General features: G+C 43.5%; 1 protein-coding gene across 1 annotated transcript; it reads left to right on the top strand.

Moving 5' to 3' along the window:
- The first annotated feature begins 5,048 nt into the window (after positions 1-5,048).
- PSMB2 (proteasome 20S subunit beta 2) lies at positions 5,049-14,999 on the top strand. The gene is made up of 6 exons (XM_059488909.1): positions 5,049-5,180; positions 7,442-7,564; positions 8,090-8,160; positions 12,146-12,308; positions 13,920-13,969; positions 14,766-14,999. Exons 1-6 carry the CDS (start codon positions 5,090-5,092, stop codon positions 14,871-14,873), a joined length of 606 nt encoding a protein of 201 aa, XP_059344892.1. The 5' UTR covers positions 5,049-5,089; the 3' UTR covers positions 14,874-14,999.
- Positions 15,000-26,633: the final 11,634 nt, after the last annotated feature.

Genomic DNA, 26,633 nt, shown 5'->3' with positions numbered 1-26,633 from the left:
GAACCTTTGTGCAATGGGAAGAGGTTAATGAGCTGTGGGCTGGTTTCTCACCTCTGCTCACCTTGGCTCAGGTCCAATTTTCAGCCCTAGATTAAGTGAGGTTGGTGATCTACAGGCACTACACAGTGACTGACAGTTCATCTGTGGCTGCACCGCTGAGTTCACACGTCCAGCTGGGGCTGGGGAGGCTCTGAAGGGCCAGGCTTTGCATGAAAAAGCTCTGGAGCAGCCAGAGTTGGTGAGGACCTGCTCATCCCTAGCACGGGGACACTGCTGGGTGACAGACTGGGCCAAATGACAGCTGGCAATGCAGCTTAAGTGAGAAATGGGACATACAGGTTGCAAATGGGCTTTTAACAGCACGGGAAAGAAGGCACGAAATGTTTTGAAAGAATAAAGAGATAGCAGGGAAGTGTGACTATCCCACAGATCCCACACTGTCGGAGGAGCTGCCAGTGAGTGATGTGCCACGTCTGGGCACTATCATGTGAGGGGAAGTACAAACATGTGAGCACACATGACCATCTCCTGATGTGATTTACAAGCAGAGGAGAAAGAAATCACTTACAAGACAATGAGAATTAACACTGAAGGATTCAAGGCCTGTCTCTTTTGGCCCAAACTCCCTGAGCTGCCTGCACAGTGAGTTCCTATTTTCCATCAAACCCATGCAGAGCTCTGCAGAAGAGAAAGTTTCATCCGCATGTGCGTGAGCATGTGTACGCGCGTGTTCTAAGTGTTTTGCATTATGTGAGCTCTGACCTTCAGAGGGGAACAGAAGGAATATTTTCCCCCCTGAGGCTAGAGTTGTCAGTGAAATGTCTGTCTTCCTTAATAATTTCAATCCGGGTGACAGGGGACAGGGCATTTTGCTCTGAACGAACGTACTGTAAAAACTGTCAGATAGAATTTGTCTCAAGAAGCAACATTTCTATCCATTCGGGGTCATAATTACAGGCATCTTATGACCTGTGGAGCAGCACATTTTTCTCAACTGAAAAAAAAGGAGTCCTAAAATAGGTGGTTTGATCTTCTGCAGAGCTTTGGATTGAACCTAAATGGAATCTAACAAACAGCAGTGATCTGCAGCAGAATGCTTTCTTCGTGTTTGCTGGCTGCTTTTTTAAATCCAGAACAAACTGTGCACTGAAGTGACGTAGCAGAAAAGAGGGATGGAAATTGCCATTCACTGGGCTGGGGTAATGGCCTGTTTCTTCTATATCCTGTCTCCTAACTGCCTGCCTCTCAGAATTTCCTCCACACGGACACTAGCCAGCGTCTTGTTAATGAACTGAATAAGTAACTAAATGGGTGATTAACCAAATGAGCATGACGATAATTTGATTGTGCTTTCCACACTTTTAAAGCACAGGAAATAGTAAGAGAAGAAATAATTCAGTGACCAGCAGGAATTCAAAGAGTACAGAGCTAGAGGAACTGGGGGAAGCTTTGACTAGATGTGGCTGTCAATAAATCCCCCATAGCACTGCAGAAATCTCTGGCTAAATATTTAGATTTCTTGATTTGTGCCTCCACACAGGAGAAAAAAAACGTATTCATTGGTTTGAAGCAGCTTTTACTTTTATGATTTGATTTTACAATTAGCAACAATCATGAAATTGATTGTCCTGCTGTTATGTGCAGTTATGAGTTATGTCCAACTCGGTGCTGGACATCATTTTGGGATTACCAGCCTGGGTTTGTGTAGCAGAGCCTGCAGTGCCTGCTGCTTTCCCACCTCACTGAGGTCTGAGTGACAAATCAGACTGGGAGAGGGAACCCAAAGTTACCACAGTGGGGAGATGGTCTGCACTGCTGGGGAGAGAGAAAAGCAAAAACTGAGAAATAACACCCTGTCCTCAGCCATCCCAGCTGCCCACAGTGGACAGTCCTCTTCCCCACCGCAAGCAGACAATGGTGACCATGACAGAAGCACAGGGAAGGAGCATCCAGCTGAGGAGCAGGGCCCCAGCTGGACTCTGAAATGCTCTCACCCTCAAATCAATCCTGACAGAGACACAAACGTTAATCAGCTGTTGGCAGGGCAGGTTACAGTCCATTTTCACCTGCACACTCTGAGGGATGCCCTGTTCTTGCCATCACAGGTGGAGGGAAAACACTGCAGTGAGCCTGGCAGCGAGGAGCAGAGCAGCTCTGGGAGGCACAGGGATGTCTGTAGGATGCACAGAGCCACGCACTGACATTTCCCAACACTTTTGCCAAGAATGAAAACCCTTGAAAGGAGTTTTGCAAAGAGGATGGTGTCTGCACACTGATGTTGGTCTGGGAAATGTCTGAAGGGAAATGGGGCACCCCAAGGTCAGAACAATCCCTCTGCAATGCTGCTGTGCCCCTGAAAGCAAGCACTGAAGGGAGATGCCCAGCCTGCTCTGCATGCCAGGAGAGCCAGGCTCAGGATTTAACAAACACCTCCATCCAGGTAGTATCTAACAATGTCAAAATAAACATGTGAAAGAGATTCTGTAGCTTTGCTCACGAAAAATTCAGCAAGAGCTGCTCTCCAGGCATTGTGGTGGGAAGGACAGAGCCAGACTTGGCACCAGGATTGCCACAGGCTGGGCATGGGATGAACAAGACAAGGCTTGTCCCTGCCCATCCCTGAGGGAAATCTGTTAAAAGACACCACGTTTAGACCTATGGAGAGTCAGTTCCGGGAGCTCTGTGGAGCCCAGACAGGAGATTAGGAGCAAAGCCCCGTGTAAGCCTTGCAGGGTTCACGTTGGGGTTGGTGATCTGAACCACACGCTCCAGCAGCTGCAGAGAAGGTCAGTGAATCAAGACATTTCTATTCCCATCCTCTCCGTTACCCTGCCCTGTGATCTCCTAAATAACTTCTCCTCTCTGCACCTTCATTTCCTGCACCTGAAACAGCAGGAACACGAGGATTCTTTTCTTCTCTGGCAAGCAGGAGGTCCTACAGGAAACTTCATCCAGGCATTCCAGTAACTGTAACATCATCTTTACCAACATCACATTGAGAGACTGCTCAAGCACTGCTCAAACAATCCCCGGAATGACAAATCCCTCCTATCCCACCATGCTGGGTCACACCACAGCCCCACACTGGTCTTTGGAGATGGAGACTGAGCAGAAATCTGAGCCCAGATCCCTCAGGACAGCGTTTCCCAGCCCAAGGAGGGCTCAGCATGGCCCTTCTGGAAGGAGGATCTGGAAGGATATTGGGATCACCAGACTGGGAGACAGAGGTAGGCCTGGGATTGTCCCTTTGGCTGTGGGGAGCCAATTTCAATGATTTTGGGGGTTTTTGGACACCATTCATCCCCCTGTGCTGGCACTGCTGGGCTGCACGTTGGATCCTGGGGCAATTCTTCGTGGCAAGAGAGACATTGAGGGGCTGGAGCGTGTCCAGAGAAGGGAACAGAGCTGGGTAAGGGTCTGGAGCACCAGGAATGGCTGAGGGAGCTGAGGGGAGCTTTCTCAGCCTGGAGAAAAAGGAGGCCCAGGTGGGACCTTCTGGCTCTCCATAACTCCCTGATGGGCAGGTGGGTGAGATGGGGCCGTCTCTCCTACTATGAGAAGAGTGAGTTCAGTGAAAGACAAGAGGAATTGTCCTCAAGCTGAGACAGAGGAGATTCACGTCAGATATTGAAAAAAATGTTCACTGTTTGCATGGTGAGACACTGGAACAGGCTGCCTGGGGAGGTGGTGGAGTCACTGTCCCTGGAGGTGTCCAAGAGGAGCTGGGCGATGTGGCTCCAGAAGCAGCGCTGGTTGAGGGACTGAGTGATCTTAAATCCAACCTTGATGATTCCATGAGAATCTTATACATGTATTCAGAACTTGGGGACATGGTTTAGTGGATGGCATGGTGGTGGCACTGGGCTGAGGATGACCTTGGACATCTTTTCAAATCTCAGTGCCTCATTCAGCCACCCTGTGTCTCTGTGATCTTTCCCACCCTTAACCATCCCGTGATTCCAAAGGGATGGAACTCAACCTCCTCAGATTCGAGGCCACCCTGTCCTTTTATTCCAAAAGGATGGAACCCAATCCTCTCAAATTTGAGGCAATCCCGTCCTTCTCCACATTTAACCACCCCATTATTCCAAAGGGATGGAACCCAACCCACTCAGATTTGAGGCCACCTCGTTCTTTTATTCCAAAGGGATGGAACCCAATCCTCTCAGATTCGAGGCCACTCTGTTCTTTTCCACATTTAACCACCCCGTTATCCCAAAGCGATGGAACCCAACCTGCTCCAATTCGAGGTCCTTCTCCACATTTAACCACCCCATGATTCCAAAGGGATGGCACCCAACCCGCTCAGATTTGAGACCTCCCGTCCTTTTCCACCTTTAACCACCCCGTTATTCCAAAGGGATGGAACTCGACCCCTTCAGATTTGAGGCCACCCCATCCTTTTCCACCTTTAATCACCCCATGATTCCAAAGGGATGGAACCCAACCCGCTCAGATTCGAGACCCCCCGTCCTTTTCCACCTTTAACCACCCCGTTATCCCAAAGCGATGGAACCCAACTCGCTCAGATTCGAAGCCACCCCATCCTTTTATTCCAAAGGGATGGAACCCAATCCTCTGAGATTCAAGGCCACCCTGTCCTTTTCCACCTTTAACCACTCCGTTATTCCAAAGGGAGGGAACTCGATCCCCTCAAATTCAAGGCCACCCCACCCTTTTCCACCTTTAACCACTCCATTATTCCAAAGGGAGGGAACTCGATCCCCTCAAATTCAAGGCCACCCCACCCTTTTCCACCTTTAACCACTCCATTATTCCAAAGGGAGGGAACTCGATCCCCTCAAATTCAAGGCCACCCCATCCTTTTCCACCTTTAACCACTCCATTATTCCAAAGGGAGGGAACTCGATCCCCTCAAATTCAAGGCCACCCCATCCTTTTCCACCTTTAACCACTCCATTACTCCGAAGCAACGAAACTCTTTCCCCTCACACTCCCGCCCCCCCACTCCCCTCAGGGCTGCCCGGCCCCGCGCGCGCGGGCGGCTCTCGCGAGCGGTGACGCCATCGGCGCGCGCGGGCGCGCAGGCGCGGCGGGGCGGGCCGGGCCGCGCTGTGTCACCGCGGCCATGGAGTACCTGATCGGCATCCAGGGCCCCGACTACGTCCTGGTGGCCGCGGACACCGTGGCGGCCACCAGCATCATCCAGATGAAGCACGGTGAGACCCTGGGAGCCGCCGGGGCCCCGTGCTGAGCCCTGGGCGGGCAGGGTGTCGCAGGGCCCCGCGGTGTGCGCGGTGGGGTGCGGCGGGCCCGGCGCTCGGGCTGAGGGGAGGCTGTGCCCGGGGAGGTTTCTGGGTTTGAGCGCTGCCGGGTCCTTCAGGGAGGTGTAGTGGCTGTAGGAGCCAAAGCTGGGCTTAAATCGGGGGACTTTACCCTCTTGCTCCGGGTGAAGTCCCCAGTCGTGACCGAGTGTGACCTCTCTGTGTTGGGTTGTCAGCTTAATTTACCTGTTCAGGTCAGCGTGGGCTTGTGATCCCCAACCTCGCTTTGCACAGCAGTGTAAAAGGGTTAATAACGATGTGTGACAGGAGGTGCTCACTTGTGCCTAATTCATTGCTAAAACGTAGTTAATGGGAGAAAAGGGATTATGGGGACTAAAAGTATCAGTGAAATTCACAGCACAGGACGCAGAAGCAAGACTGAAATATGGCTTTGGTTTCTTTGTATGGTAAAACATCTAGGGCATCACCAAGTCTCTGGAATTGTCTAAAATCAATTTTTTTTTCTTGCTAGACTGAAGCTTGTTCTGTTCTAAAGGCTGTGCTTTAGTAGCTCTTTAAAAACAAATTCGTAGAATACAAAATTGCTAGATCTGTACAAATGAATATAAATAAATCTATAAAAAATGTCATAGCGCTGCTTTTACCTCAGATGTTTCACTTCAAGTCTGTGATGGTCAGTTGGAGCAGTGTTAGAGGCCCTTCTGAAAGCTGGTGGTGTATGCAAAATAAAAATTTTATCATTTTAAATAATGTTTTCTAAGTTAATATTGGTTCCATATAGGTTTGTTCACAAGCTACTATTTATTTGTAAATCAATTTCAGTTTTCTAGGTGACCTAATTGCCCCTTCCAGTACCTGAAGGGAGCCTGCAGGAAAGATGAAGAGAGGCAGTTTACAAAGGCCTGGAATGACAAGACGGAGGGAAAGGCTTCCCACTGCCAGAGGGCAGGGATAGATGGGATATTGGGAAGGAATTATTCCCTGGCACAGGGTGCCCAGAGAAGCTGTGGCTGCCCCTGGATCCCTGGCAGTGCCCAAGGCCAGGTTGGACAGGGCTTGGAGCAGCCAGGGACAGTGTGAGGTGTCCCTGCCATGGCTTTGAGCTCCTCTCCAGCCCAAACCAGTCTGGGATTGCAGGGCTGGGCAGTGTCAGGGCTCCCCCTGAGCTCCAGACAGCAGCTGCAGTGCTGTGATGAGTTTTGACATAATTTTAGAGGATTGTGACACTCAGTGCCTGCCTTGCAGCAGGGATTGTTCAGCACCATTTAGTGAGCTGGAGGTGGAGGCTTGGTGTTTGTGCAAGCCCTCAGTGGAGAAAAAAGATTTTCCCTTCAATCCAGCAGCTCCTCAGTGTCTGTCTGGGATATCCAAGTGCCAGATACCTGCTCTGGTGAGAGGAGACTCTGTGAGCACAGGATTGGCTTCAGCTTCAGCACTGTCATTGCAACAGCTTGGATCCCCTCAAACACAAACTTAAAACTGTCCTAAACTGCAGACTAAAAATATGGCTAAACTATGACTAAAAATATGGGTTACTGTTCCTTAATTTCCTGCTTATAGGTCAGCTTCATTGTGATTTATAATTGTTACTTCAATTTTCATTCTCTTTGGTTGTTTGATTTGGTTTTTTCCTCAAAAAATGATAAGCAAAAGAAATGTTTCATTCATGTAAACTTCTGGTTTTTGGGACTGCTGGATATAAGTAAAAGGGCATCATTTGACATGGAATTTGTTTCTGGATTTCCTAAGATTGTTTTGCTCAATGTGTTGATATATCAGATTTATATTAAATTATTTGCTTCTGTTGCAGAATATTTGAATACAGTTAAATAGTCACTGAGCAAAATTCTTACTCCTGATCCCAGGAAGCAAAACCTTATGCTTTGAACACAATATTCTGTGTGAAGCTTTATTCTTTCCTACCTTGCTTCTAAAATAGGAAATACTATATATTTTTGGAATGCCTCCCTTCCTGAAGGGCTTTGTTTCTCTTCAACAACTCTTGTGTTCTGTGTCTGTGAGACACCAAATGTCAGTCTGTGCTCAGAAAGGCTTTTGATCAAGGTGCTCCAGGTCATGATGAATTTATCCAAATCTCTTTCTTGCTTCTGTAAAATCCTGATGTGTCAGGATATTGCCAAAATAATTTATTCTTCCTTGTGACCATGGCACTCACAGTATTTTTCTTTGCCTAGATCATGACAAAATGTTTAAGATGAGTGAAAAGATTTTACTGCTGTGTGTGGGGGAGCCTGGAGACACGGTGCAGTTTGCAGAATACATCCAGAAAAATGTTCAGCTCTACAAAATGAGAAATGGTGAGTGAAGCAGGACACTGGGAGTTGGGAGCAGAGCTAAGGGTGGTTCCCAGGTGAATGTTGGTGGAAAGTGCTGTTCTCAAACCTTCTGTGAAGATTCCTGCATTTTTAGTGTCCAGCAAAGGTGATAATTCAGGCAGGATGCAGAAATAAGAGTCTGGATCCAAATCCTGGAAAACTTCTTTGCAATATAAATGACACAAATATTTTACTGACAGACTTATTCTCTTAATACATCCATTGCATGCTAACTGTCACCAGTTCTTCTGATATATTGGACAAAGAAGTCAAGCTACATGTCCTTAATATTTTAATTTTTTGAAGCCATTTATTTCTATGGTCCATGGAGATATGAAACACCCAGAGTCTGAGGGCTTGTAGCTTTCAGAATAAACCAGAATTAGACAAAAGGCTCTATTTTGTCACTACATTTTGTCATTTCAGAGAAGGCATGGGAAGGTGGGAGGTGAAACATGAATGGTTTGGGCTGTTACCAAGTAAATTTTTGTCACATTTCCCCTCCAGGCTATGAATTGTCTCCCACTGCAGCTGCAAACTTCACCCGGCGGAACCTCGCGGACTATCTGCGCAGTCGGGTGAGTAAAGCTGAGAGGTTTTGGCACAGGTTCCAGGGAGCATTTCCATCCTCACATAATGGAGTCTGAAAAAGGTGGGAGCTGCTGGTTTTGGTGATGAATTTGGAGCTGGCTGCTCAGGGATGTAGTAGGGTGAAGGAACATCCAGTGCTCTGGTGTGGGTAACAAGGGGTTGATGGGTCACAGGTTGGACTCAATGATCTTGAAGATCTTCTCCAACATCACTGATTCTGATATTCTGTGAGTTCACATTGCTGAAATCATATCTTAGTAAAATAGAACTTGATTTGCTTATTTGAAAAACTTATCACATCACTTATCAATAACTGATACAACCATAAACTTAAAATTCCAGCCTTGGGCCCAGTAAACACTTTGTCACACACTGCAGACGTGAAGTGAATTCAACTTCCTGAACATCGAGATAAGGTTGTGGGTTTCATGCAAATGCTCCAAATCCGTTTAATCTTCTTGGAAAATGATTTCATAGAGCAAAGCTGTTTGATCTACTTAGGAAAACAAGTGCCTTTTGTAAACAGCAGCATGAGGCTTTTTGGTAAATACCACATCCAAGTTGGGGTTGTGTTTTCAAGTTACTGAACTGCCATTAGTGATGTTTCCCAGGGTGATTTTTTTCAAAGTATGAAAAGCTGCTGTGAGGGGGCAAACAAACCTTTAATGATGTAAGGTTAGGAAGCATTTCATTGAGAAGAATGTAATGTGCTACATGAAAGAAAACAGGAAGAAAGAGGATGTTGAGAATGAAGTTGTTCAGCTCTGTCAAGGATAGAGTGTGGGATAGCCCAGACTGTGTTGCGGTTCTAACAGTGCACTGCTCAGGCCTGAAGTCAGGTTTTACAGTAGCAAATAAAGGCCAGTATTAACCTCAGAGCTGTATTGTTGAGAATTACACATGTGGAGTGAGAGTTCTTCCAGAACTCATGCACAGGAACAGCCAGAGATCATTGTTCTCCTTTCTGACATGAATCACAGCTGCAAGTAGAAGTTTTTCCTTGTGGATCCTTTCCAACTCAGGATATTCTGTGATTCCACACTGCTCTTCTGGTTTCAGTGGCTTAATCCAGCTGCAGGCTGGCAGGTGATGGTTGGCAGTGATGCTGTTTGCTTTAGCTTGTGTTGAGGTATGGTTTGGAAGGTCTGTGTGTGTTCTGTGCATTCCTGTGCAGTTCTCGAGGCTGATGTGAAGCAGTGATGCTGCTGGGGCCTGGCCCTGGTGCTGATGGCTCATCTCAAGGCCATGACCTGCACAGATAAGTCTGAATCCCCTTTCAGCAGAGGCAGCCATTTCTTACATATGATTTAAAGTATTTTTAACAGGCTTTTTGATAAACCTGCCCATCAGGAGGCAGCACTGATGAGGCACCTTTGTCTTCCTCTGCGCCACATCCCTTGTGGCCTGATCCTCCCTGTGGCTCCACTCCTTGCTGAGCCCACTCCTTTCTTCCAGCTCACCTTCTGCAGAAGGCAGCAGCGTGGGGAGGACACTGGCAGAGGCAGATGTGTTTATTTACCAGAGACAAAAACGCTGCTCTGGTGCAGATGGCAGCGCCCCAGGGCACACAGCGCTCTCTGACACTGCTGTCACACTACACTGATCTCCACATTGCAGGCAGAAGCTTTTTTCTCTAACTTAGCACTTCACGGTTTGTTTGTGGCATTTAGAATTTTATAATACAAGCCTTGCCATCAGAGTTGTTCTTTTTCTGTGAATTTTGTTACATTTTCATCATAATATACCAGAAGGATTAACGCTGGTGCTTGAAACTGCATAAGGGATTCCTGGAGGCTACTAAGGTAATCATGTGGATCATGAAAATAAAAATTCAAAGGTAAAACATGCCAGTGCCTCCTGTTAGGAGTGGGAAGATGGTTGAGAAGTAAAAAGTTTGGTGGGGAAAAGTTTGGTACAAAAATGTTTGGTACATTGATCTCACTGCTGAGAGGGGGAGTAGGAAGAAAAGCCCCCTGCCCTGCAAAGGTGATGAAGCTGAGTCTCTGACTGTGATGCTGTTTAATTATAGGTGACAGGGCCTGGCTGGATTCCAAAGAGAGCTCTCAGCTCCTCTCCCCATGTCCACACTTGGCAGGAGGTTTCCTTGCTCCCACCTTTCCCCCCTCGCTGTGACTTTGCCTTCCACCAGATGTCACCGGGCTGTGTCACCACCGAGCTGGGCCTGGGCTGGTTGGCACAACTGTGCTCTTCAGCTGTAAATCCTGAACAATTTCACACATCTCCTAATTGCTGTTGTTATTTTAAATCAAACAGCACCAAGTGCAAAACTACTTGGGATGAGAAGTGGTGCTTCTGTAGGAAGGGAAGTTTGGGGTCAAAATAATGTCCTGGAGTGTTAGTCAGCACTCATTTGATGGCCCTTTAACCACACCAGCCTGGTAAAGAGTTGAGAATTGTTGGCATGGACCAAGTTACAAAAGTCAAGGAAGGAATGGACAAAAGGATTGGGATGCACAAGAAATTCCAGTCCCGGCATTGAGGTCTTACACTGCAAATTTCATTTATAATCATGGAAGTAATAAATAGATTATGTATATTTGCTAATGTTTAAATCCTGCCTTTCTAGACTAATAAAGCATGAGGGATAATTATTTACATTGGAGTTTTAAGAAGTCTCAGAGACCATTAGCAGGAGAACTTAAAACTGAAAATCAGTTTACAGATGGGTTTAAGTCTGTATAACACCATTTATTTATGGTTGAGTATCTCACATATGCCAATGTTGGTAATTCCAAGTCACACAATAATTTGAGTGATCTTGTGTCATGGCTCTTAAATATCTACTTGTGTGATGTTTCAGAATAAATAAATGATGAAATACAGCCTAATTAAACCAATACAGCTGCATGGTAACTTCTTTCCAAATATTCTTGGATGCTTTGAAGATTAAATCACACAATTTAAACTGATGTTTTATATATAACTGTAGCCTGCTTTATTCTTTCATACTGTCTGAAAGTAAAAATATAGTGGCATGTGATTTTTTTGTTTTGTTTTTGTGGAAATTTACTGTATTGAGTATCAAAATGAACTTTTCCTATGATGCAGTTAATGTTTTGGCTTTAGGGTGAAATTTTGTTTACTTTTTTAATCTGGTAGTTGCATCATCATTTTTTTTCTTATTTTGTTGCTTTGTTGATCCAGGTTTTCCAGCAGTTTGGAGATATCCTGTTAGTACAATTAATTTAATAAGAAACATTGTGTAGATATGGAAATACTGGAAGTATATAAAAGCTGCTTTTAAAAATACATACAATGCCCAAATTTTTTCTGATCCTGTGTTTAAAAATAATACAGTGCACGTGTGTTTCATGGTTTTACAAAGTACAGATCTTGGAAGGAGATGTAGGAGAAGAAGAGATGTGTGATTTATTCATGATGGTGGAACACTAAACCAGAACATGGAGTAAACAGCCAAATATTAAAGATTAAATTTGGTACATGCAATAAAAAGCAAATTGCCAGTGAACAGGACACTGTGTGTAACTCACTGTGTGAGAGCTTTCATATGTGCTCACTGGGAGGGGGAGTGGGGAGAGAGCACAGAGTAGGTTAAATGAACAAAGAGTTCTCAGAAACTGCAAAATGTTCACGTTGTGCTCACGTGTCAGCAGTAAAAATCCACAATTTTTATGCTGAGTGAAAGAATCTGGTGTGAAAACTGCATTCAAGTTTTTTAAAGTTTGAGTGTGTTGTGAAAGCTGTAAGAAACCCCCAAACACACTGGTTTGCAAAAGAATGAGAGTTCTGTGTTTTTATTTGCTTGTGCACTCCATGTTACCAGAAAACCTGATCATTTTTAGCTCGAGACTGTGCTGCAGACAGGATTGATGTAGCATTTTATGATAAGGAATTGTCTAATCAGCTCTGCTGCTGTTCCCAGGTGCACTGGGAATCAGGATTCAGAGATTTGCTGTGAGTGCTCTAACAAAACCATCAATTCTCTTTCAGACCCCTTACCATGTGAACCTTCTCCTGGCTGGCTATGATGACCACGAGGGCCCTGCCCTGTACTACATGGATTACCTGGCAGCTCTGGCCAAGGCTCCTTTTGCAGCACATGGATATGGAGCATTCCTCACCCTCAGCATCCTTGACCGCTATTACAAGCCAGGTGAGTGGAGCCACTGGACAGGAAAATTCTCCTGCTTCAATTTAGCCCTTGAGTTTATTAACCAGTGAGAGTGACATTTGCTGAGTCAGGTGGCATTGCTGTGGTGTAACAGATTGGAACTTGACTTTTTGTTGGATAAATGGAGCTCGAAAGGTTGCCTTTGGTTTTGCTAGCATGGGAACAGAAAACTAGTCAACTCCTTAATTTTTTTTCTGTTTGCAGCATATCAGACTGGGAGTAAAGGACATTTCAGTTATTCTGAAATATGATTAGACTTTCCTGGACCATTGGCAGCTGGTAGTCTGCTTTTAATAAATAACAGTTTGACAGCTCTATCTTCTTGCTTGTCTGTTGGCTCTGACATGTACAGTTTCCCAGAGTATCAATATTCAGAGGTCAGTCCCAGATGCTATTGCTCCATATCTTGGATTGGCTCTGTGTGTGATAAATTAAAAACATTCAAATGAAAAGATGTTCCTAGCAAGATCATCTCCAGCACTCTGGAGTGGTGGTGATGAATCACAGAGTATGGAATGGTTTGGGTTGGAAGGAACCTTAAAGCTCATCTCATTTCACCTCCTGCCATGGGCAGGGACGCCTTTCACTGTCCCAGGGTGCTCCAAGCCCTGTCCAGCCCGGCCATGGACACTTCCAGGGATGGGGCAGCCACAGCTTCTCTGGGCAAGAGAGGTTTTAGACTGATTTACATTTCTGTGCACTTGGCAGCTGCTCATCATAACTCTTGCACGTGTTTGTACCTGTCTAAACTTTCATAATCCAGTGCCAAGAAAGATACGTGGCCCCATCCCCACTGTGCAGATAAGGAAATGTGCAAAGCACAGAATATTGTTAATCTGACATCTTTGGCTTTAGCTACAAACTATTTGACTCCTGTGTGCAAAGCTGAGTTTAAGTTATTATCTCTGCTCTGAGATTAGAAATCCTTTCATCTACCTCCTTCAAGAAATGTAACTATAAACTGATCGTTTTCATTTAACTTGCCTGAGCTGTGGATGCAGGTCTGGAACAAAGCCTAGAAAGAAGTTTTAGACCCACCAACCCTGTTTGTTTTCTAGTCATGTCCCTCAACATTCTATTGTTCCATTTTCACCATTCCTCGTGGAACAGAGGAAAATAATGAACTTCATTGTCATGGCTTGTCACCCCTATAGAGTGCTGGATTTTATCCTGAAGTGTGAGAATAGCAGGAGCATCCCACACGTGCCTTGTCCTTTATTGAGCTCACACCCAGCAGGAACATCCACTAAACCCATCTCCACCTCCTGCCCTGGACTGGGGCAGCTGGAGCTGATTTAGAGCTGCAATAAACTGCAGGAGAGGGAGGTGGCTGTGCTGCTCTGAGCCAGGCCCTGGCCATGGGAGGCAGAATTCCGTCATGCTTCCCATTCCCTGTAACAAATCGATTCTCAATGGCTTGTTGGGGCGTGAGCACCGCGGTGCAGAGCGTCCTGGGGACATCTGGAAAGTGTTTTCTGTGAGCTGGGAAGGAGAGGTTTTGGTGCTCAGCTGAAAAGTTGTTTAAATTTAATAAAAGTTTCTGTGGAGAGAGATGGCCTCTAGAAATCAATCTGTGGATGTTTTCCCTTTCAGGTATCACACGTGAGGAAGCTGTGGAGCTCTTAAAAAAATGTCTACAGGAGGTGAGTGGCTGAACTCAGGCCCTGATGCTCCTGAGAATGTTTGTTTGCATTCATTCCTGATACTTTCCTGTTCCTCTTGCTGCATTTCTTGCTGCCTTTGCCAGAAGGGTAATAAAGGCACTGGCCAGATGTGGAATAGCTACTGAGGAAAAGGATTTACAGGCAGTTGCATTGCCTTTGCATGGTTCACGTCCTCCAGAACCTAAACTTGAGCTTTTTGCGTGCTTAGCATAATATTGATCCAGACTTTTCCCTCTTATGTTTCTTCTGAATGTACTGCAGCATGCTTGTCACTTGTGTTACACTTAAGAACTCTTAGAAGCATGTACTAATTCTTTTCCAGCTTGTGTGAGGTAAAGCCTTGACCTTAAAGTTCATGACCAATTTTAGTGTCAACATTAGACTCCAGACATTTCAGACACCAAGGCTTTTATTGTAGGAAAATAGTCTTTATCCTTGTCTTTAAGAGGTTGATTTGAATATAACATCAAGAAGTGCTCCAAAGAGGTCCTGTTTGAAGTATCTTTGTGTCCAAAATTTTAGCCCACTCTAGTTTTATTGTTTAAATATCTTCTTGCTAACAGGCCTGGCTGTTTTACATCTCTACCCAAGGTTTGTCTAATGTGATCCATCTTACAACAAACTCCCACTAATTCATTCATGAGCAGTGAAAAAACCCACCCTAGTTCCTAATATTTCAGGTCACTAAAACCAGGATGGAAATTTAAAGTATACTTTTCTCTTTGGTATAAGCTGTGAGTGAATCTCATTTCTTCTTTTTGTCTTTGCTGAACAGCTCCAGAAACGCTTTATCCTCAACCTGACCTCCTTCAACGCCCGGTTCATTGACAAGGAGGGCATCCACGAAGTGGACAATATACCCCTTGCCAAAGTGGAGTCCTAACCCCCAAGATCTTTCTTCAACAATCTTGTTTTGTTCTCTCTTGGTTTGTTTTTTTTTTTCTATTCATTTGAAGTACACGAGTAATGTACTGCAGTGGGAGCTCGAATAAAGCCTGACATTTATATAGCCAGTTTTATCTTTTTATTCCACTGATCCTTCCTGAGAGGATTTGAGTGAATTGTTCCACAGTGAAAGTGAAACTTGATTTACAGTTCATGGGGGCACATTCAGGTTATTTATCTTTCCTCTTCTGAGATTTTACTGCTCTCCAAATTTCTTATTTGTGGGGAAATTGTGTTTTCTAGATGACATTGTGCTGTCATCCCTCTCATCAGTAAAGCTCATCAAACCCCAGGCAAGTGGCCCATGCCAACATGCAGCATCTACATTATTTTTTCAAAGATGTTACCACTCTTTGCTGTATAAATTATTAATCAGGTTTTCAGAGACTTAATTTGCTTTTGATAGAGTTTTTTTTTTTCACTTGAATTAGATTGATACAAAGGTTTCCAAGTAGAATGGATTTTGAAATGCACTTTTAACACACCTGGCAATGGTTCTGTTACTGGGAAAGAACATTCTGCTGGCACAGTGGGTTCATAACTACATTAAATAGAATTTAGGTAGTGTTTTAAATAGAAACTAATATATCAGTTGTGTGATGTTTCTTAATTGATGTGTCTGTACATTTAGAAGTACATGAAAGCAGTTCAGTGAGAAATTAAACTGCAGCACTCCTCATAAATCTTTGAATTACTCTCAGCTAGCTAGAGCTTTGTTTCCTTGAGAATAATCCCTGATGATCCATCTAGGCTCAAGATGCTGCTTCCCTACAAAACCCCCATTCATGGAACAGCCTCAGATAATTATCATGTGGCTGATACTTGTGGTCTGCCCAGAAGTGATTTTTCTGAGAACAGTTTTCGGTGTGACTCCTTCCCTACTTGAATTGGCATTAAAATTGCTCTGGATGCTTATTTTTATGTTGGAATAAGCTCATAAAAAGAATCTTGGAAGTAGATGTGTGCAGAATAGTGTGCAGACTGATAGTTGTGTGTTGTGGCACAAGTTCTCAGCTGGAGAAGGTGAGTGACAGACTTAATTTGTTTAAGCTTTTTGGTCTTACCTCAGTGGGCTGTTTGAGAAGATTTTGTTTTTTCGCAAAAAGAAGTTGTCAGTCTTAAAGTATTCCTGTCTTCTGGAATGGATGAGAACTGGATGAGGCTGAGACTTGCTTAATGACACAGAAGAAATTTGCAGCTCCAGTGCCTTAACTCACCCTTCCTCTTACTTAAATCTAATTCTTCCCTGGAGTCCCATCAGGCTTTGTAGTTTAATTCTTCCCAGAATGACTTTAATTACAGCTGGTTTTGCTGTAATGCCTGCAATGGCTTTTATTTAAGGCCAATGGCACAGAACTCTAAAACATTTTGCTACAACTCACTTTATCTCTTGAAAACCTTTTAAACTTTCACACTCAGCAATCCCCAGCCTGATGATTTCCTCTTGGCAGGTCACATTTAACACGAGCAGAGTCGGAGCGTTGTCGTTCCGCCACTGAAATCTCACCCCTTCGTGTTGCATTAATCTACTTGTTTAGCTTAATGCAGCATCTCTAATTTATTTTCCCACTGATGTTGAATGTTTTTGCAGGTTTCTTGTCTCATTTCAAGCTCATCACTGCAGAGGGGCTGAGCTGATGTGATATTTTTGTCACTGCATATCAAAGCAGCGATGCCTCTTCATTGGAGGGATTCATTGTTCAGACACCAAACTGTGGTGTGGAGCTTTTGGGTGATGTGAGCCTGGCAGAGAATCTGCCTGCAGTTTTTATTGGCACCTATTTTGCATGCAGGTGATTAATAAACATAAAACAATTATTCTCTGGTTGGATCCAGGTTGCAGTGGAACATATGTTTTGCCTGAGGGCAGGGCCCAGGATCTGAATCCCCCATGGAAAGGAAGATCCAAGGGGTTGCATCTGAAGCCAATGGAGCAGCAACCTTGAGGAATGAATAAATACAGCCCTTGATTCCAAACCAGGAACAAAAGAACTGGCCCATGATGAGATTGGACTGTAGCCTCTAACAGAGGAGATTTTTTTAAGGACTTTCCAAGAATTCATACTTTTAAAGGAAAAGTGTGATACTTTGCTGTATAGTTTACTTTTTAAAATGTGCTGATACTCAAATTCAGAAGCCAGTTTGCATTTTTGACAGTATTACATGGAATCTGTTTGAAAAACCAATATTTAAGTTAATGAAAGAGTAGAAAACTTTTTACCTGCTTCACATTTAGCCCTAAAGCTTCTGAAAACCTTATTTAGCCTGGAATCCAGGAATCCCTTTTCAAAAGAATTCACCTCTCCATTTGTATTTGTCATGACAGACCTCTTTCATAAGAAATCTCGGAAATAATTGAGCACTGCAAGAAAATACTGCTTTGTACTAATTTTTGTGGTTCATATTATGAGAAATGAATGTAGCAGTCAAGGTACCTTGTTCCTGGGGCACTGTGGCCACGGTGAGCTGCTCTGCCTGGCCTTGCCTGCTAATTCTGACCATATGTTTTACTCTCAAAGCCTCAGGGCCCAAAGAGTTAACAAGGCCCTTTTTCTCGTGTTAGGTTTCCTGTTTAAGGATGGGCTTTTCCTGGGGAGCAGATCATCACCAGCTCATCTCTCCAGAGCTCTGGGTGAGCTCCAAGATCAGTTTACAGATTCTCTGTGCCTTAGGCCACGTTGGGTTGGGAGTGCTTTGCTGGAAGAGGAATGTGAGCGTAGGTGCAGCGCTCATGGGGTTTTTTCTTGGTGTTAATTACAGCTTTCCAAGGAAGAAAATCTGTGTTTTGGGATAGACCTCCCTGTGACCAGAAGCACTGGCCCAGAGGAGCCATCAGAGCTCAGCTGCCTTGTGGAATTGGTCTCACAGAAATCTGTAATGGTGCCAACACCGTTCTGCTGCCTAAAAGCGACTCCACCACTCGAAAGTCCTCCCTGAGTGAAGTGACAGCCAAGCAGGGACATCAATCAAAAACTGAAATGCCTGGAAGGTGAAACTGCCTCCCATGCTGCTGTGTTCAGTTTTGTGGGGAGCTGCTGAGCCCCCCAGGCTGATTCACCTTCCTTTCCCCAGGATTTCTTCAAGAAATCCATGGCCCTGTTAAACCAGGAGATGCTCCAGCCCTGGGCAGGTGATTGGGCTCAGGCAGGGACTGGGTAGCAGTGCAAACCTGAGTGTCAGAAATTCATGAGACTGAATAGTAATAGTAATAATAACTATAATAATAATGATAATGATAATAATAATAATAAATAAATTCAACCAAGACATGCTCCAGCCCTGAGCAGGTGAATGGGCTCAGGCAGGGACTGGGTAGCAGTGCAAACCTGAGTGTCAGAAATTCATGAGACTGCCTAGTAATAATAATAATAATAATAATAATAATAATAATAATAATAATAATAATAATAATAATAATAATAATAATAAATGATAATAACTAAATAATAATTATTATTAAATTAAATAATTAAATAATTATTAAATAAAATATTAAATAATTAACTAATAATGATTTAATTATATAATATTAAATTTAATAATGGTAATTAAATAATGAAATTAAATTATTAAATAATAATTAAATAGTAATATAATAATGATAATAATGATAATAATGATAATAATGATAATAATGATAATAATGATAATAATAATAATAATAATAATAATAATAATAATAATAATAATAATAATAATAATATTTCAACCAAGAGATGCTCCAGCCCTGGGCAGGTGAACAGCCTCAAGCAGGGACTGGGTATCCGTGCAAACCTGAGTGTCCTCAGAAATTCATGAGACTGCCTAATAATAATAATAAATAATAATAATAATAATAATAACAGCAACAACTAGAAATAAAGAGTGTGTGATCAACCCTGCATCCTATCCCCAGCAGTCCCTGAGTTCATCTTCTGCTCGTGGTGATCGGGCACTGGCAGAAGCTTTGTCACCAAATGGAGCTGTCACTTCCCAGAGTCACGATGTGGGAGCAGAGGGGAGAGATGAGGCTGAGCTCTCCCAAGGTTGTGTTTTCCTCTGCTCCTGTCTCTAGTTTTGACAGTAGGCTCCTCCAAGAGGCATTAGCCCATGCCAGGCCTGACATTAGGGATTATGCTCATAGGATTTGTTAGAGTCCATTTTCCCATCTGAAGCAGGGACAGTATATTCCTTTTGTATTAAATAATTTAACATTTAAGGAATAAAAACCCTCTCTTTGCTACCTGTGAAGCACTATATTTATATATTTAAGGAAAAATTAATTTATCCTACTTGTAAAAAGTTTATCCTTCAAGCCATTTTTAATTCTTTCAAGGGTTTAACCTTACATAGAATTTCCATGTGTTGTTATCAGCCATCAACAGTAATTTAATGCAGGAAATTTTCACTGATCAAGCTAAACAGACATCAGTTGTTTTAACAGATTAAAAAAAAAAAAGCAAAATATAAATGGTGGAATTAAAATATACAATTTGTCTATTTTCCATGCCCTTGACTATGTTGGTTTAGATCTGAGTGGCTGAAGACTATGTTAAAAAATAAGTTAGTTGTCTTGAAAATGTAAAGTGACAGTTTAAGTGTTTTGTTTCTGTGCTAATGTGCAATTAGGTCGTTATCCAATAAGCTGATTCATGTAGTTTAACTGGAGACAGCTGTGGAAGGCAGAGAAAACCCTTGGCTGTTGGGGCATGGGGAGAGGTGTCTAAAAGGATCTGTTTCACAACTGCCAGGATGGTATTTTCCCCTGTGTAATACAGTAAAGTTAGCAAGATTTATGAAAAATTCAATTCTGCTGATCAGATCTATAGAGAGAAAATCAAAATGAATGCCAGCAAGTGTGGAATAATTTTTGATCTATAAATCAACTCTAAGACAGCACTACAAGGTGGGGCCAACATAATCACTGAATCCCCCGAAATGATTTCTTGGTTGGGTGTGTTTTGATTTGGTTAAATTACCTTTTGCTTAGGAGAGGTTTCCTTGATGTTGTTAAATATTTCTCGTGTTTATGCACAAACATGAAAATTGTGGATCTCCTTGAGTTAATTTCCATCAGACAAAGGTAACTCTAGGGTTTTTTGTGTCAGTATTTTGGGGATTATTGACAATATCCTGCTGCTGTACCACCAAAACACCCGTGGGCCTCAGTGGCGCTTGATCTCCTTTTACCAAATATTGCACTGGGAATGTGGTGATGCCATTCCTGCTCCCAGAGATTTTGGTTTGTAGGGAGGACCTGTGTGTCTCCCCAGCTCTGGATTCAGCAGAGGGCAGTGATCCTGCACGCTGCTGCCTTCTCCCAAACTGGTTTGTCCTCTCGCTGCCTTGCAGATCAGCTGGTGGTCACAGAATTCATAGAGAGACAACCAGAGCCTTGCCCAGCTGTGGTGGACATACAGGGTTGTTTCTTCCTTTAAGGCGCTTATTTTATTTTAATAAATTTTCTTTAAAATAAAACAATTTTGTTTTTCACAAGTGTTGGGCAGTTGTGCCATAAAACAGGTAATTATCCATATTTTCACAAAGGAAGATAGCCAAAAACCACAAAAAACTTGCCAAAAACCAAAAAAAAAGAGCAGCTGGAATCCATCCTGTCCTAGTTCATCCAAGCACTGATGTGAAGTTAAAGTAAATGAAGTAAATCTTTAGGAGTTTTAGAATATTTAATTCTCCCTTGCAGAGCTGCTCTGGACATTCACTGCTGTGTCCTCACGCTGAGGATGCTCACAGGATTTTATCAGCAGCTCTGCCAGGGAGGGAAAAGCTCCTCCACCACATGGTGCTGTTTCCAAAAGACTTTCTGTGATCCCACAGCAAAATTTGCTGAAGGAAAAAAAAAAATCAGGAAAAGTCTGCAAAGGCCGGTTTGGTATGTGGGGTATCACAAACCATTCATTTGCTCCCTCCCAACAAGCCTGCAGTGTGCTGAGGCTGTGGCTCAAGGGTGGCATTATGGGCCTGGCATTATGGAGCAGAAAATGCACTTGTCTGTGTAATTAAAATGTCCCCAGCTGGATTATATGGGAATCAGAAACTTTCAAGTACATAGCCAGACTCTGACGTGGGAACTAGGAAAACATTTCCAAAGCTGTCAGCTCATTTGGTGGTTTTCCTTATTTTTTGGGCAGCAGTTCCGTGTATCTTTGAAACCTTTGTTACTGGGCAAGGCTGAGTTTGGGATATGAAAGGACTTCCAGGGTTTACTTATTCCTTATTTTCTCTGATTTAAAACGATACAGTTCAAACCTGGTTTTCTTCTTCTTTTTAAACCCACATAGTTCTTAGCGAGGACCTTAAAGAAGAAAAGAATTAAAACAGGGTTTTAATTTAATTTGTCTTGCAATGTTCACTCCATACACATGAGAAACCTGCCCAGAGCATCACTCTGGGGGCACATCTGATATTCCAAGGTTTTTGTGTTGGTTTTTGCCTCAGGATTGATGGCCTGTGCTGTGATAACCAGGGGAAGGCTGCTTGTGTGAGCTCCATGTTCACATAAACCAGAAAGGATTTGAGGTTGACCCCTCCTGGTGTGTTTAGGAGCTGTGAAGCCGCACAGTTTTGGTTTTGGTTTCCATGTTGGCTCCAACATTTACAGGGTACTAAAGCAAAAGGTTCTTTATGTTCAAAAGCTGTGAAAAAGCTTATTAACACATGGAATTAATAGAAAACATTTTTTGCCCCAAGCTGAGCTGAACGGAGCTGTTTTTCCTCACAGGATTTGCTGGATTATTCCTTGGCTCAGCAGGTTCAAAGGCATTGACAACTTTTTTCAGGAATACTTTAAAACAAGAAGGTTCCTTAATTTTTTTAGCATTCTATCTAAATTTTCTGCTTTACCAAGTAAGACCTTTGTATTTTCTAAATAGTCCATATACTAAATATTCTGAAAGATGATCCAAAGGTTTTCCCATCTCTTGGGCCTTCCTCACTTTCCTGGAGAGTGAGAGGAGAGCTGAATGCTTCAGTTTGTCTGAAACCTTCCCTTTTTCCCATCCTGGGATGGGCTGTGGATGTCCTGTGCCTGTTTTGGCTCTGGAGAAGTTTTTTTTGGAGAAGTTTTGTGCCAAAGCCCATCTTCCTCACAAAGAGAACCTGCACAGGGCTGTCTGTGCTACAGGACTGGTCTCATCTCTCATGGTGATTACTGCGTGCTCCTGGAGGATCCCTGTGATGACCAAATTAGCAGGAAACTCCAAAAGCCATAATCTGTAATATATAATATATAACATACAATGTGCTGCTGCCATATGACAGGGCTGGGAGAGGAAATGAAATGAAAATGGGTCAGGAGTGGGAGGCCTGGGCTGAAATAATTCCCTGTGGTGCCAGGGTCCATTTAAGAGGCAAAACAGCAGCACATTACCAAGAGGGTGTAAGAAAGGTTGTTTTCATGGTCCAAACTGAGCAAACTGGCCTTTCCACCAGCCTCCTCCTCCTCAGCATTGCCTTCATCCCGTGTCCTGCCTGCTGCTGGAAAGCTTTTGCAGGTAGTGAAGAACAGAGATTCTTGAAGGTGATAGGCTTTTATCATTGAAAATAAAATTATAAACATACAGATTATATCTTTGAAACAGAGTGTTGAAATGAATTTTGGGTTTTTTTTTTTTTGTAATGATGGTGCTCAAATTGGTTTGTCTGTGTTTGAACCCCAACAATTTCCTAAACTCCCTGTGTCACTGTGTTCAGCTCTTTATGTCACATCTGTCCTCAGTGAGGTGCAGGTAACTGTTTCCCTTGTAAACTTACCTACTGAAATAGAAATTTGCAGGGAAGAGGTTTCAACACAATGTTTAATACAATGAGGATTTGATGTTTGATGGCACAACAAGGTACTGTGGGAACATAAACTTCTCTGTTCTGTGAAATAATAAATAGAAGCACAGAGAACACATGGAATTTTGTGCCAGAGGAGGTTGATGGACCAGTTGTTTTTTGTTGGGTACAAGTTGTTAGGTAACACCAAGAAAATGCTGCCTTTTAGTGAATTTAAGGCTCTAAACAGTGGAAAAACTCAAGAAGAATTTAAGGCACTTCTGCACAGCAAAACCATTGTCAGATGAGAAGCTGCAGCATCCAGACACATCTTGAGGTGCTGCAGAACTTCTTGGCTTGGAGCAATAAATTGATCTTTCTCTGAACTCATTTACACCCCAAAAAAGCTGAGATGTCTCCATTTGGCTTTTTTTCTTTGGCTACAACCTTTGCTACTAGAACAAGGCTATCCCAATGAGAAATCCTTCTGGATCTCAGGGATTTCAGCCTTTTCTGTGCTGAAAATCATCTTAATTTGTTTATCATCTGAAGGTGTCAGGATAAAAACATACAAAGGAACCATCCAGAACTTCACTGCCATAATTTTTCCTGCCTTGGAAAAGTTCTGGGATGCTTCAGCACCACAATCATGGGGACAAAGCCTGGGTGGATGTTCAGTGTCTGGAATTATTATTGCTATTTATGGTATCATATGGAAATGCTCAGGTGGACACAATGGGAATTATTTTTCATATAAAGGAGATAAAGTGGGAAAACCAAAGTGATAACTTGTGCCTCAGCATGGGCACATCTGGGTGATGGCTGGGTCAGATTCTGTGCCAGCTCTGTTTGGGTAATGCAGGCTCCACATCCTGCACCTGGACAGGGAGAGCAAGGTTACACCAATAATCTCAGGAGCATCGTGTCACCCTCACAAATCACATTTATTTCACTGCCTGGCTTGGAAACATTTCCAGTATTGGTGTTTGATTGCAGTGTTGATGTTTTGGTCTACACCAATAATCTCAGGAGCATCGTGTCACCCTCACAAATCACATTTATTTCACTGCCTGGCTTGGAAACATTTCCAGTGTTGGTGTTTTGATTCAGCTGCACCACCAGGAAAAGCTTCCCTTGCTCACAGGCTGTGTGGCTCCTGGATTCTGAATTTAATGGGCTCTCCTATAGGAAGGAATGCATTAACTACAGGTCAGCAAACTCTGGTTATTGGGTTGTTTCACACCAAGAGCTGTTATTACCCTGTTGCTTTTAAGGTGCCTATTTAAAGGTAATTATTCAGTCTGTCCAAAGCTGTGTGGAATTCCAGCACAGCCTCTGCTCCCTGGTGTTAATGATGCAGCACAGTCACTGCTCCATGTTCCCCTTGGTTTGCCCTTGGGACAGCTGACTCTGAGGGATTGAAGAGTTTCTCTCTTTTTCTTTTTCACTTGTCAGGGATTGCTATGTGGTTTCCCTGGATTTGTCATTAATTCAAAATTAATTCAAAAAAGATTTTTTTTTTTTGGTTGTTTCATTCCCCTTTAGAATTGAAATTCCAGCGTGTTCTGTAACAAGCATAGAAACCCTGAGCCTATTTTTACTCTTGGATCTATTTTGGATCTATTTTTACTCTTTGACACAATCCTATGTATTTTCCCACGATGAGATTTGTAATCAGTGTGGGAATTTATACTGGGCTTGAGCCTGGAATTGTGTAAAATGTTTTTTTTCTTCTGTCAGGATGGAAAGGGAGAGGACATGTCAGGGGATGGGACAGTGAGCTGGGAGGGGACTTCAGTACAAGAATTGGCCTTGCACGACCCCTGACTCTTCTAAGTGTCTCTGTAGGCCTGCAGGAATGCGGGTGTCCAAATTTTGGGGAGTCTTGATGCTTTTAGAAAGTTGCTCCTATGTGACATGTCCATTACTCATCTCGAGCATCTGTGGTGGAATCAACAAGTGAATCCAAATCATGCAACTTCCTCCCACTCAGGGTCACTGGAGGTGCCCTGGCCTTTCAGGCACCAGACTGTTCTTCATCAAACATTCCAAAGACTTGCAGGTGCCCAAAAAGGAAAATGAGGAGGGAGGGAGGGAGGTGTTTTCCACCCCATGGATGTGGTGTGTAATTACTGGAGGCAGATCCTGATTCTCTGTCTGCGTTGCTCATCCGTGCTGTGTCTAAGAATTCCTTGATATTCAAAGTGCCCCAGCCAAGCCAGGTTTGCATAATGTGATTAAATTAGGAAATGATATTTCATGCCTGGATATTACAGTGTGCACACACACACGCTTTCATCCTGTGTTGGAGCGTCGCTTGCTCTGCTCTGATACCGTGCACCAGAGGATGTCTGCAAATGGAATTATTTCAGCATAGTTATCCTAAATAACCCCACGTAGGGAAACCTGTATTGTGGCACAAAAGCACCTTACTCTCCTTTATCATAATCCATTTAAATGTGGATTATGCTGATGCAGAACAGGGCACTCCTACTTTGGAATAATTTTAAATAGGAATAGTTTTTGTGCTTTTAGCTCACGCCCTGCATTATCCAAACTGGCTTTGAAGTGTAAACAAGCCTCTGATGTGTCTGTAATATTTCCATTCTGCTCCCTGACTCCTCCTTGTTTCTTGGCTCTTCCTTTGGGAAGGTCCAGAGCAAAACCAGACCTGCAGAGCCCGTCATTTAGGTCTCTGCTTTCACAAACCTCATACCAAGGGACCTTTCCAATCCAATTCCCAATTTAAATGCCTCCCTAAGCTTTGAAGGGAATATTTAGATGCAAGTTTCTGACGCTGAGCCACCCCCACAGATTATATTAGGACATTAAATGTTTCCTTTCACACTTTCCTGAGATGGAGGTTTGTGTTTCAAACCTCCTGTGGTCTCTTTTGGGACTGTTTGGGGTTTTTCCTCTATTAGCATCAGCCTGTTCTGCACCTCCAGAGAAACCTGTGGGGTGCAAACTCTGAGAAGGGTTTGCAATGCAGGGATTGATGCTATAGCTCAGTCCCTGCAGCTACTCCTCTGTGAGGAGCAATGATGTGTAAGAAAGGGTCCCTAAAATCACCCTCTTGCATTGTGCCAAAAGCCATTTTTAAACTTATTCTCATGAAAAATCACAATTTCTTACCCGAGGCACGTAAAATTTACTTAAATCTGCTTCCTGACCACTTCATGGGTGTCCTGCCTCTTGGTTTAGTGTAATTTCTCCCTGTTTGTGCTCTTTTATCCCATAATTTTCCACACCTCTGTCACATCCTGCTCACGTTCTTCCTCCTGCATCTCCAGCCCTTGGTCCTGCCCTGTGTGGGAGTTGCTCCCACCTGAGTTCCCCACGGATTTACCAGCTGGAATTTACCAGATCCGTAAGTGCCAGTTCAGGACAGAACAGCACAGGGCTGGCACACACAATCTGGTTTTTTGCTTTGTTCATCCTTTTCCTGACCATTCCCATCGTGTTCATTTCTAAGCTCCGGGAGCTGCTGCCGCGTCCTGCTCGTGGCGACGCCACGAACAAAACTAATTTGGAGCTTCATTGCCTGGAGATCAGTGGGGCTCTTTTATCTCCTCTTTTATCACTGATACCATGAGGTCCTTCTGCAGCTCCTCACAGACAGGTTTGGATTTGACTGCCCTGAAACATCAGCAAGCTCATTCATCTCCACTGGCGCCGGCTGGCTCAGCACGAGGGCTGGGGACACCGGGCAGGAACATCAGCTCCTGTCACCCCCAAGCTCTCCTTGTGGCAGCACTCAACCCCCAGCCATGAAACTGGAGAATTCTTTCTTCAATCCGTGCAGTTTTATGTCATTTCCATCTAATCAAATCCCTTTTATATACAGAGGCGAAGGATCTTCTCACAAAGACGATGGAGGTGCTTTCTTCAAATAAAAAGAGGTTTATTAAGAGAATGAGAATGACATTGTAGTGTGGGTGTT

This window comes from Ammospiza nelsoni, chromosome 25 (genome assembly GCF_027579445.1).
Source record: "Ammospiza nelsoni isolate bAmmNel1 chromosome 25, bAmmNel1.pri, whole genome shotgun sequence".
Classification (NCBI taxonomy): Eukaryota; Metazoa; Chordata; class Aves; order Passeriformes; family Passerellidae; genus Ammospiza; species Ammospiza nelsoni.
This window is presented reverse-complemented; position numbering and strand designations above follow the sequence as displayed.